The following is a 13,961-nucleotide window of genomic DNA, read 5'->3' on the forward strand; positions in this document are numbered from 1 at the left end:
AAATCACATCAGAATGTGATGCGCTTACGTGGTTTTGACTGATGATGATCTCCAACCGAATTCGGCCATGGCGACCACTTCGACTCCTAGTCGGCACGACGCTTGATGCCCCCGAAGATGGCTTATGTAGCCTATCTTTACAGTGAACTCCCGCACACGGGAGGGCATGTGAACACACCGTTTCGGTAATTATAACGAATAGCGGCAGGGGGACGGGCCTTCAACTCATCATGTTTAGCGTCTCGGTCTGCCGTGCGCTGTTGCTCGAACTCCCGGACCGCCTCATCACAGGCCTGCGCCATTCTGGGCGCTGTGCTGCCAAACCCTCCCATTAAGAAGGCTCAATGTTGCATCTTCTCATATGCCGCTTCTGAACGTCTTTATACCTGAGGAGTTCTCCGCCACGTTTTCGCTTACTTTTGACTATACGGTTTTCACTATGACGATAACACACGATTCATTCACAATTGATGCATGACTACAAAATCGCTATATAATGATGAAATCGCTTATTTTTTGCAGCTTCATGTAATATTAATGAATAAAAACTCTGAAACGAGGTCATCAGAGCCTCCAGTGAATCAGAGCGATTACCTAAAACTGCCCTAGAAAGGTTTCGATGAAAAAATGCATCGAACAATGCTGGCCTGATCCCACCAATCCGCTCTCACATAAGTAGGTATTTATTTAAAAAACATTTTTACACCATGTGGTGCAAATAAGAGCTATCAGCGATACATACCTACTTACATCTTTTTTTTTGTTTAATTTATGTCATCATGTGACAATAATATCTATATCTACTTACCTACTTTGTCAGTACACAGATAACATTCATTTGTTAAACTTTTCCGAAGGCTGGAAAAACAGTACTTCATTTTCATCTTCTATAGGTAGCGCTGACAACGATAATATTGGTATGTTTTTACATTGTTTTAATTAAAACACATAATAACGGGTTCTCACCACATTTAAAATAGGGATATGAGACTCCCGATATTCCCAATCCCGTGATCATGGCACATGGCAACAGTGTCGAAATATCGGGAGTCTCATATCCCTATTTAAAACGCGGTGAGAACCCGTTATTATGTGTTTTAATTATTGGCATGTTTTTTTTTTTTAATTTCAATCTGCTTTTACACATTTTGGCTCATTATATTGCGCGCCGGACCTACTTAACCTACGTTTTGTTCAAAGAGGCTAATTTGTCTTCTTTTTTTTTCTGTGCCAGCAGTATGTTATGTTTTTCTTACGATTTATAAGGTGTATAAGTAGTTATATAAGTAAGTAGGTGTATAAGTAGTTAGTAGGTTGCCTGGAAATTCTATTTCTCTTTTGTTTTGTATTTTGTTTCTTCCTGTTTGTGCAATAAAGTATTTGTTATGTTATGTTATGTTATATTTGAAGTGAGAAATTAATAATAACCGCCATTAATTTACAACGCTTCACGCCTTCAACTTACACCACGCACCTTGCGGTTTAAGAACAAGAAGCTACATTCCCAGCACCTCTGATGGGATCGGTATCATGTTGCGTCACCAATAAACTGATGGTGAGAACAATCCACCGTTTTGTATACATTGTAACCAATAACTTTGGTAATATCAGCTGTTTGGGTCAGGGCGACACGGGTGAACAGTTTGCTATTGATGGTTTTTCTGTCACTTGAATAACTGTTAGATAAGTACTAAGCGGGTAATCATATTATTGACGTAAGTAATAGGTAAGTAAATATATTACGATCCTGGATTTTACGTCTTTCTCTATACATATCGTCTCGCTTAATAGCGAAAACCACGTATTTAAGCGCCTTTTAGAAAAATCACATCCTAAATAAAATTATATCACGGTCATTTTATCGATTCTAACGATATAATTAATAATTATGTTGTTTTGTTTATTGGTGCTAATATGTACACCCAAATAAGTCATGTCGTTCTGTGAAAATACTGAAGACAAGGCTTAGGCCTATTTTGATCGTGAATTTCGAATATTAAATTACTAAAAGTCAAGGCTGTATGGTCCTCAGATCTTTGCCTGCGTTATATAAGGCGAATTTAAACAACAACGACGAAGGAACTCTATCGATTTCGACAAAATGTATTGAATCGATCGATAATTTTATGCGCATGTTAGCTCTGGTGCTGGTGTGTTTGTATTGTATGAGATTTTATTTTTAGCGTGAAGCGAATACCGATTTATTGAATTTGTCGAATCAAATTCAAAATTCAAAAGTATCTTTATTCAGTAGGTAACATACGTAGTTACACTTTGAATCGTCATTTTTTACATAACAGACGTCTCATCCGCCTGAAACTATTACAGCTTATCTCAACCTGTACTTATAGCCGAGTATATTCTCAGCTTAAGCTATTTAAAAGCGCTTAGCTTAAATTACCACTTGTCAAAAATGCTCACGTAGTACCATTAGCATTCACACACCAATTTGCCTAATCATTCCACGACAATGCTAAATTCTCGTCTCCATACTGCATGTACCTACTTACATTCATTTCTCTATCCGCCATGATTCGCACGGAAATCGTGTTGGAAAGCTCTATGCCAATGTCATGATCATGCGTCGAATGTGCGAGTCATGGCATTTCAATGGGAGAAGGTAGTTTGTAGCATGTAACAAAGTGACAAATAGTCAATGACCTCTAAAAGTTTTGTTATTAAATATGCGTCGGAGATTGCGAAGTTATCAAGTAGTTACAACAAACGTGAAAACAACGCAAGCGCTTTTTTAACACTTTTGATGAGGGACTTTTCATCTACTTTTTTGCGTTTAACCTTCTAATTTCATGGATCATTGATTCATGGATCAGGAACAGACATGCATCTTTTATCTTTGTTTTTGGGTATAAATGATGACCCTTTTTATTACACCCAGGCACAAACATCCATTATTATTCTGAGTCACTTAGGTAATTAATCATTAATCTTATTATAAGTTTTTTATACATAAAGTATGCTTAATAAGACACGACGAATTCATTAAAAACGTCATAGAAGGAAAGCTAGAAGGAAAGAGAGGAAGGGGAAGACCAAGAAGAGCTTACATGGAACAGATTAAAGAAAAGGTTAACGTCGTGTCTTATAGGGACGTCAAGGAATTGGCCTTTGATAGACTGGAATGGAAAATGCTACACCGACAAGAGCGTGGCTCTTAAGTTGATGATGATGAAAGTAGCTTAACATGTGCACTAACTTTCTTTTTAAGCTCAACAGAGAAGTTTGCAAAAGCGTTAGCAAATTTTCCTTTAAATGGGAAATCTATTGTACCTAGTTAAGTATTAGGTACAGTACCTTATCTGCATAAGCCGTTTGTCCTGTCATTGTCTTGTCTTTTCGTTATCTAACAATTTCGATTTGCGTGTAATTACACAGATTTTCATACAATAGCTCGATGACCTTACGTTTGACGATATTTCGACCCTTTATATTATTGTTCGATAAAATGATAAATGTACGTTTTTGGGAGGCTAAGCCTATGACAATGGCTGTAGATTCATCTTGATAGCATTATTTGTCTTACGTTGGCTACTATGATCAATGTCTAATATTAAAAAAAAGAAATTAACTTTGTTAGGCGGCTATTTGGAAAAATAATTCTACTTAAATGATTTATATGTATCTTAATATACATACATACATACAGGGTGTAAGTGACATCGTAACGAAAACTTTGAAGGATGATTCAGGCCATGATACCGAGTTGATATCAAGTGTAATTTTCCATTGCAAAAGGATAGAAATGAAAATAATTAATTTAAATATATAAAAAGAATCGTGAATTTTGCGACGAAAAATTCTACTTGATATTAACTCAGAATCATAGTCTGAATCATCCCCCTTAGTATTCGTTACGATGTCACTAACACCTGTATATAACAACTCACGACGATTTCCCAAGCAGAGACTATGCAATTCTATTTGCTCCGAACCTGACACACTTCTCTCTTGCTTCCTCCACATTCATCAATCGTTTCATACACACACGCCGGAGTAGATCGTACTATATCACGGAAGAAACAAGATAACATTAAAATCGATAAATATAGAACTTTATCATTTACTAAGCATTGACACCAAGGCTAAAATCCTTTCTAATGTAACTCGATTAAATAAATCTTTATACTTCTTCTCATCGTGTGGGTTGTGACCTCATCAACCCTGGTATCAGGGTTATTATTGAGCCGCCAAATGCCCTAACATGGCTCATGTAACGACTACATACTTGGTCCCGGTTACTACTTAAGTACATCAGTAAGTACGAGTAGTAACCGGGACCAACGGCTTAACGTGCCTTCCGAAGCACGGATCATTTTACTTTCGGACAATCAGATGATCAGCTTGTAATGTCCTAACCAAACTAGTGATTTTTATGATATGTCCCCACCGGGATTCGAACCCGGGGCCTCCGTGAGCCCAACGCTCAACCACTGAACCACGGAGGCCCGTCTTTATACTCATAATTAATTCTCCACACGCCCTTAGCTATATCACAGCTATAATTTCAAGGTTCACTAGAATGTAGATTGCCTACAAGCGATTATAATTTCTACCCGTCCGTCGTATGAAGTAAAAGGAAATAACTGCCTGGTTAATTTAACCCAGCGATCGTTTCCGTTGTAACCGTTGTTGCAAGAAATTGATTTAGTGAGGTAAGGCAACGGCCTCTGTGGTCCAGTGGTTAAGCGTTGGGCTCACGATCCGTAGGTCCCGGGTTCGAATCCCGGTGGAGACATATCACAAAAATCACTTTGTGTCCTTAGTTTGCTTAGGACATTACAAACTGCTCACCTGATTGTGTGATGCTCCCTGGCCGGACCACTATTTAGTACGCAATTGCGAAGGAACTCAATACGCGCTACATAATGTCTACTTTCATCTGCATACCAAGAAAAAAATAGTACGGCAAAGAGTTAAAAGAAAAATGATATTATTTGTGGTGCGGCCAGAGAGCAATGCTCCCCAGCCGGACCACTGTGAATCTCAGAAATTACGTTATGTAGTCATGCAATGAGGGTATGAATAAATAGACCTAAAATTCTACTCCTTACGTTTTTACTCTGATCCTCGAATCTTGTCTAGATTAGAGTCAATTAAAAGTTGAATGTGGTCCGGCTGTAGAGGATTCTCTGCAGCCAACAAATTTTATGGTACAAAGCTTACCAGATTTATTTATGCATTGAAATAAAAGTATAACATTTCTACTTTCTACTGACGTCACTTTTTTGGAATAAAACCTAATATTTATTTAATTATGATCAAAAGTAAGGTGTCCGGCTAATGAGTATCTGATTTAGAAACATAGTTTTCAGTTTATGAGACGACAAACATGTATTATCTGAATCTAAACAAAACATTTACAATAAAGGTCTTACTACAACCCTTAGAAAGCCTTAGTTTTACTTAAAATAACAATTAATAATGTTAGGATACAAACATGTTCTAAACGCCTGACAAAATATTAATAGCTTTGCATTTTTATTTCGAAGCTTCCGATATCTGTTCGTCTGTCTGTATAACTGTCTGTTACCGGCCTCTGCAGACCGAACGGTGAGTGCTAGGAGACTAAACTTACAGAATAAGTGTTATGGTAACCGCTCTCATGGCAAAAGTAAAATTTTCGAATGTAAGTATCTATAAAAATTAGCTGATGCCCGCGGTTTTGCCCGCGTAGACTCACATTTGACTGGTTTTTCTCTTTGTAGCTTACGTAGAACGTTTCTGGCTACACATATCAATCGAAATACAAATCGTGAGACTAGAATAAGTGGGGCAAAAAGGAAAGATGGTCATCATCACAACAGTGAATAAAAAGGAAGAGGATGTATAACTAGCGCCGCTATTGGAAAAATATCGTTATTTACAACAGCACTATATTACATAGACATTAGATAGATTTTTTATAGATACATTCGAAAATTTTACTTTTGCCATGAGAGCGGTTACCATAACACTTATTCTGTAAGTTTAGTCTCCTAGCACTCACCGTTCGGTCTGCAGAGGCCGGTAACAGACAGTTATACAGACAGACGAACAGATATCGGAAGCTTCGAAATAAAAATGCAAAGCTATTAATATTTTGTCAGGCGTTTAGAACATGTTTGTATCCTAACATTATTAATTGTTATTTTAAGTAAAACTAAGGCTTTCTAAGGGTTTTAATAAGACCTTTATTGTAAATGTTTTGTTTAGATTCAGATAATACATGTTTATCGTCTCATAAACTGAAAAATATGTTTTTAAATTAGATACTCATTGGCCGGACAAGGTGTCCGGCCAATGAGTTTTGATCATAATTAAATAAATGTTAGGTTTTATTCCAAAAAAGTGACGTCAGTAGAAAGTAGAAATGTTATACTTTTATTTCAATGCATAAATAAATCTGGTAAGCTTTGTACCATAAAATTTGTTGGCTGCAGAGAATCCTCTACAGCCGGACCACATTCAACTTTTAATTGACTCTAATCTAGACAAGATTCGAGGATCAGAGTAAAAACGTAAGGAGTAGAATTTTAGGTCTATTTATTCATACCCTCATTGCATGACTACATAACGTAATTTCTGAGATTCACAGTGGTCCGGCTGGGGAGCATTGCTCTCTGGCCGCACCACAAATAATATCATTTTTCTTTTAACTCTTTGCCGTACTATTTTTTTCTTGGTATGCAGATGAAAGTAGACATTATGTAGCGCGTATTGAGTTCCTTCGCAATTGCGTACTAAATAGTGGTCCGGCCAGGGAGCATCACACCACCTGATTGTCCAAAAAGTAAGATGTTCCGTGCTTCGGGGGCCTTTGGCGGCTTAATAATAATCCTGACACCAGGGTTGATGGGGTTATTCACCTCCCAACCTGTGGTTTCGCAGCGAACCTGTGGATTCTATCGTGTGCGATAGAAGAAGAAGAAGACAAGATATAAATTTTGTGGGCTGTCGTGAACCTTATTCTTTTTAATAATATGTGTTGTCGCGTATTTAAAGCACAAGCCGTTGTGACTACAATTTCACGTCTTCCTGTTATGACGGACCGTGAACAAGCGAAGCGAAAGTGCCCATCACCCAATCAGTCATAGACGTAATTTTATGCAATCAATACTGCCATGGCATCGGTAATAACCATTTAGTTTTTATTAGCTCGTCGGCATTTGTAATGAAGGACTTTCCAAGCTACGTTTCCCAAAAACAACATAGATGGCGTTGTACAGATTTAACGTGACAATTACCTATTTTCTCATTGCTCGAGTAGATAACTAAAATCAAAAATATAATGTGTAAAATACTACTGCTCTCAGGTGGGGAGGTGCTCGTCGTAATCAAACAATTCAGCAATTCTCTTGAATAATGTTATATTTTCATAAACAATGTTAACTCTCCAACTCTTGATAACAGATTACCGCAACCGAACCAAATTCCCGTCACCGCCTTATTCAAAAAGGCGGGAAAACGTTCTCGTTCGAAAAAGAAGAAATCAAAATAAAAACAAATGAAATAATATGCCAGTTCCAAATTAAAAATAATAAAGTCGTGACACAGATTCACGACTTTATTCCGTCTGTTATTAAGTTATATACTTAATCTAATAATAATTAAATAATAAAATAAATATTACGAACCCTAACAAATGTAATGGCAGAAGCATATTTAAAATGATTTCGTGCTTGATATTCCGATCAGATATGGTATAGAATCATGTTGCTACATACATATATTGCTTTTCTTTATTTTGATCAGAATTTTTTTTATTTTGGACGATGTGTTGTGCCTGGGTGTAATAACAAACATTAACAAAAAATAATAATAATAGTTTTGTCTAAGATGGGTTTGTTTCAGTCGAATTGGTTTTTGCTGTAATGGCTGAATGTAAAACTGTAAAAATAAAATAAATAAATTTATACCCAAAACAAAAAAAAATCCATGAAATTAGAAGGTTAAACGAAGATAACTCTGTACAGCGCCATCTACATTTATTTTAAGCAACGTAGCCTGGAAAATCCCACATGGCAACATTAAATAAAGATAAAAAGCTTGATAAAAAAAAACTTCATCTCCTCCGGTTGAAAATAGAACGCTTGTGCCCAGTAGACGTAACTATAGCATCGGTCCCGGATGCTATTTACTTTAGTAAGTGTGTACTGACTTCTTGCTACAACCCTAGCACCAGGGCTGTCGCAACCTGTCAGTCACTGACTTCACAACCCACGTGATACCCTGGTATTAGGGTTACTATTGAGAAGCCAAAGGCCCTGACATGGCTCATGTAACGACTACATACTTGCTTTAAGTAAATAGTGGTAAAGATCGACCGCATAACCTGCAAGTTATATTATATGATATCAACTCACAATTCGATGGAGAAGTACCTAGGTAATCCGCTCTGGTTGATAAGACTTTAGATCACTCTATCCGTTTTTAAATGGCATTTGTTTCTCTCTGTTACATGTAGGTATTTCATGGAGTAGGTATTTAGAGAGGATCATGTTGCATCATCATCATCAGCCCATAAACGTCCCCACTGCTGGGGCACGGGCCTTCCCTATGGATGGATAGGGAGATCGGGCCTTAAACCATCACGCGGGCCCAGTGCGGATTGATGGTTATTAACGACTGCTAATGCAGCCGGGACCAACAGCTTAACGTGCCTTCCGAAGCACGGAGGAGCTCGAGATGAAAACTTTTTTTTTGTGGTCACCCATCCTATGACCGGCCTTTGCGAAAGTTGCTTAACTTCAACAATCGCAGAATTCGCAGACCGAGCGCGTTTACCGCTGCGCCACCGAGCTCCTCAAATATCATTCCTCGTTTTTAAATAGCATTTGGTTCTTTCTGTCACATGTAGGTATTTCATGGAGTAGGTATTTAGAGAGGATCATGTTATACCTAGGTATAAAAAGCTTTCCCACAGTTACCTATCTGATAAACGTGCAGTCGAGATGGTGTGAACATTAACTAATCTATCTCCATCTACATAAATACATGTTTACAGATATACTTTCCTGTGTGAAACATTGCACACTAAATCCAGTACAGTCATGAGCAATATAATGTACCCACTTTAGGACTCTGTCGCACTAACATAATTAGACATTTAGTGAGACTTATAGTTCAATTTGTCAAAAAAGTTATTGTGACATGGTACTAAAGTGTATACATATTAATGCTCGTGACCGTACAAGTTATCCACACTAAATGTCATAGAATAAAGAATAATACCACGTTTTTTTTTAAATAATATAGGCTCGCTTTGACCAAAATCTCACCTGATGGTAAGTGACGATGTGGTCTAAGGTGGATCACGCTTACCTAGCAAATGCCTATTCACTCTAGCCTTGAAGGCTATCAGATTATAACGAGTTGGAAAAACAGACAACTACTCCCGATATTTCAACACTGTTTCAAGTGCCATGATCACGGGATGACTGATGAAATTGGAGTGGGGTAGGTAGATCCATAACTTGCGTACTGTATTCTTCTTCTATCGTGTGTGTTGTGAAGTGGATTACCAACCCCATCAACCCTGGGACATGACTCATGTAACGACTACGTACTTACATCAGTAAGTAATAACCGGGACCAACGGCTTAACGTGCCTTCCGAAGCACGGATCATCTTACTTTTGCGCAATCAGGTGACTACTCTACTCACCTCTACTCTATTGGAGTGAAATTAAGTCTGTGATGACATATATCAAAAGACAACATGCTTGCATCACCTTACCCCATGTCATTGCAGGTGGATGAAGAATACTGATATTAGAATATGTCGTTATGTGTCGGCATGGAACGTGCCCTCCCTTTCATCCTGCCCATGTCGTAAGAGACAACTGCGCGGTTGTGACCGACCCGACGACGGATGCAAGCTGTCTTTTATAAGTATTACTTATGTAGAATAGGTAAAAGGACAAACCTAATATTAAATTAGATACTTTTTATGATTAGACAAAGAAATACACACGACGACATCAATAAACGTGGTCAAACGTACTCTTTGTTATGTCCATAATGATAGACTTTCCAGACGTACAGAATTGTCATAGTTTAACCTTCTAATTTCATGGATAACAGACATACTTATGCATCTTTTTTTTTCCTCTTTTTTAGGCCGCCTGTTGTGCTTTTCTGTATATGCTGTCCTTATCTCTGTATTTTGTGTCCATTGTGCTCAATAAAGTATTTTATCTATCTATCTATCTATCTTTTATCTTTGTTTTTCAGTATAAATGATTACCCTTTTTATTATACCCAGGCACAATAACATATTCCACCCATTATTATTCTCATCAATATAAAGAGAAGCAATATAGGTAGCATAAGAGCCAAAAGGTAACTTTTGATAATAACAAAATCAGCCTAAAGTAGACTTGGTTTTATTATGTACATATATTTCCCTCTAATCGCTGCTTTAATAACCATACAGATAGATAACAAATTAAAAACAATAAAACAGCCTGATACTCCCACTGCTGTACAAAGGCGTCCCCTCAATCTAACTAATACTAATCTAACTAAAAAACTAATAACGCATATGGCATGAGGACGTGGAAATACATATTACCCGATATATTGAATAAGTTACCTAAAGACAAACAAACGGACATACTTACTGACATAAAAACATGTAAACGTACTTTAAAGAATTTATACTTGGGTTCTAAAGATGTAACGTAATGTTACGATATTATTGTAACGAGGGAGCAATTTTCATTCGCTTCTCGCATAAGCCTTATTCAGGCTTTTAGATAAGCGTCTTATACTATGTAAATAAATAATTTGTAAAGTGTTTTGAACAAAATAAAAAAAAATCAACCGGGTGTGGGGAGGGGAATAGCAAATGAAGGTTTAAAACGTTCATGACCGTCGAAGTGTTAAATGTCTTAGGCCGAGAAGTGACAAGTGAATGCGTCCGAGTGTCCGAGTCAAATCTCCCATCAGTCACGTTAAAAAAAAACACTAAATAACTTATGCAACAATCTCGCAGAAACATGGCGCGTTAAAATAACTGTAGCTAAGTGTCTCTAATTATAATGACCTACTCTTCACTAACTTGAAAATACGGTCAAACGAAAATTGCTCCTTCTACCTAGCTCTTTGTAAAGTTGAAATTCTGTCATACCTATCCTACCTAAGTACTTAAATAGATTCAAATAGGGAATATGTAGGTAATATCTATTGGTGTAGGATTAGAGGTAGAAGAATCGTACTTTTATACGTAGGTAAGTATATCATGAGATAAATGTAGATATATTACATCAAATTGTAATGTCCTGTAAAGTAACGGATAGGTGTTTTACTACAATACCACTACTGGTTACAGCCCACTAAACAAGCACCTAATCACTATAGGATTATTCCTTATTCTATGCTTTAGGCCTACAAAGAGGACTGTCTGTGGGTAGAAGAAATTGTCTTTCTCGTGATCCTGGAGTGCGTGGAAGTTGCAGCACGATCGGTGCAAATCCTCAAGTAAACGAGGTCGCTCCTCGAAGCCTTCTGCAGAAGCAGGAGGCTTCAGAGCTTCGGCGGCTATTTATAGCCAAGAATTATTTCACCCATACATAAGTCTAAACGCGGAAAAAATATCACAGTCTATCATGCGTATAAAAAAAAATATAACGCTGCGTCTGAATACTATTTTTACCATTTTATTCTTGGGAATATTGGACCAATAGATATATTTTAAAACAATGTGAACCAGTTATATTTGTACATAGTTGCTTCAGTAGGATTTTGTTTGTAGGTCAAGGTGAATAAGAAATAAGTTTCATACTTACCGATCAATGTAGTGCTGGGGTGAGGGCGTCTAAAAATAGATCGCACTTTATTTCTTTTAGCAGCGGTTTGTTTTTTCAGAATGCCAATAATTAGATTAATTGATACTTACGGATAAAGTTAAATCGTACTACAATTTTCGCTATAGTGACGCATTCCCATCAACAACTTTCTTACGTTCCCTTATTTTCGATTAAAAAATATATTAACATAATCATCATCATCAGCCCATTGACGTCCCCACTGCTGGGGCACGGGCCTTCCCTATGGATGGATAGGGAGATCGGGCCTTAAACCGTCACGCGGGCCCAGTGCGGATTGATGGTTATTAACGACTGCTAATGCAGCCGGGACCAACGTCTTAACGTGCCTTCCGAAGCACGGAGGAGCTCGAGGTGAAAACTTTTTTTTTTGTGGTCACCCATCCTATGACCGGCCTTTGCGAAAGTTGCTTAACTTCAACAATCGCAGACCGAGCGCGTTAACCGCTGCGCCACCGAGCTCCTCAACACTATATATATTAACATATATTATTGTTTATCTTTCCAGGTACTGTGGTGCTCTTTGGCGGTGCTGTCAGTGCTATCCGGGACGCATGGTCACGGGCGGCTAATCGAGCCGCCATCGCGGGCCTCGGCGTGGCGCTTCGGGTTCGACACCCCCCACAACTACAACGACCACGAGCTCTACTGCGGCGGCTTCTCCCGCCAGTGGAACAAGAACGACGGCAAGTGTGGCGTCTGCGGCGACGCCTGGGACGCGCCACAACCCCGCCCCCACGAACTCGGAGGCCGCTTCGGCAAAGGCGTCATCGTACGACGATACGCCCCCAAAGACGCCGTCACTATCAAAGTAGACCTAACCGCTAACCACAACGGATACTTCGAATTCAGAGTATGCGATGAACCAAAAGGCACTACTCAGGAATGTCTCGACAAACACGTGCTGAAGGTCGACGGACGAGATGGGACGAAGTTCTATCCCAGAGACGGGAATAAGATATACGAAATGAAATACAGGTTGCCTGACGACTTTGAATGTGCGCATTGTGTGTTGCAATGGAGGTATATAGCTGGAAACAATTGGGGAACTTGTGAGAACGGGACGGGGGCGGTGGGGTGCGGACCGCAGGAGGAGTTCAGGGCTTGTGCTGACATAGCCATTGGGGAGAAGTTCGCGACCACGACGAGACGGCCGAGACCGACGTACGTGCCTCCGGGCAGACGGCCCACCGTACCCACTCCGGAGGAGAGCTCTGGAAGCTCCTGGTACGGCCTGGTCATCGCTATCGTTGCGTTGCTCGTCGCTGTCGCTGTGCTCGCAGGTATCTACCTGTACTACTACAGGGGAGGCATGCGCATCAAGAGCCTGCTCAAGTCAAAAACTGCCCCGCCCGCCCCCGTCCCGCCGCCGAGACACAAAAGAGCATCCCTGTCAAGAGAAATGCCTCCAGAATTAACCCCCTCGAAGGGCATTCCCGAATCGGGCTTCGAGACTGTAGACTTAAGAGCCAAATGATTCTGTTAGGTTAGTAAATAAAGAACGCCGAACTAAATGTTACTTTTCACAGAACTGAAGATAAGTTAGCTCTTGAAAAGATCTGTTGAAAGTTTTATTAGCCGTAAAAGATTTTTTGTAGAGGTGAATGAACCTGGAATGATTTTCTGTAAGCCAAACTTTTGTCCTGATATTTGTGTTCACAAAATGGCGTCCTATGTTTTTTTGGTTCTCCTATCGACTACCACTGCCGTAACTAGTGATATTTTGAGTGTGTGAATGTAAGCCAGTGTTCTAATTCGATCTGAATTTAAAAATATAATTATTTTTAAGTAAGCTTAAGTATAAGACCTTTGTAAATTATATTTATGTTTTTAAATTAAAAAATATTTAAATTAGTATTATTTCCGTTGTTTAATTTTAAAAGAAAACAAATACACCATGATAGGAAGTAGACCTCACTAGATCAATACCTAAACATACTGAAATGATAAGAGCCAATTCCTTCTTTTATGAACAACCTACTTTACGTGCTTACAAATTAGCAATAAGGTAGGTAGAAGTTAAAAAAAAGTACAAATACTTAACTAAGGAATTTGCATTTTATCTATTTTACATCCAAACAGACACAATTTCACTTCACATAGCAGATGACTGACCCGTCTTTGTAGTCTGTGGGAC

The 13,961-nt window shown here is 38.6% G+C and overlaps 1 protein-coding gene across 1 annotated transcript in view; it reads left to right on the plus strand.

The window, feature by feature from the left end:
- LOC126376033 (uncharacterized) overlaps window positions 1-13,646 on the plus strand; it is a 41,370-nt gene extending 27,724 nt beyond the window's left edge. Inside the window, exon 2 of the mRNA XM_050023191.1 lies at window positions 12,333-13,646. Coding sequence (XP_049879148.1) covers window positions 12,333-13,301 — 969 coding nt within the window. The 3' untranslated portion in view covers window positions 13,302-13,646. The remainder of the gene's footprint in view (window positions 1-12,332) is intronic.
- The last annotated feature ends 315 nt before the right edge of the window (window positions 13,647-13,961 follow it).

This window comes from Pectinophora gossypiella, chromosome 20 (assembly GCF_024362695.1).
Source record: "Pectinophora gossypiella chromosome 20, ilPecGoss1.1, whole genome shotgun sequence".
Classification (NCBI taxonomy): Eukaryota; Metazoa; Arthropoda; class Insecta; order Lepidoptera; family Gelechiidae; genus Pectinophora; species Pectinophora gossypiella.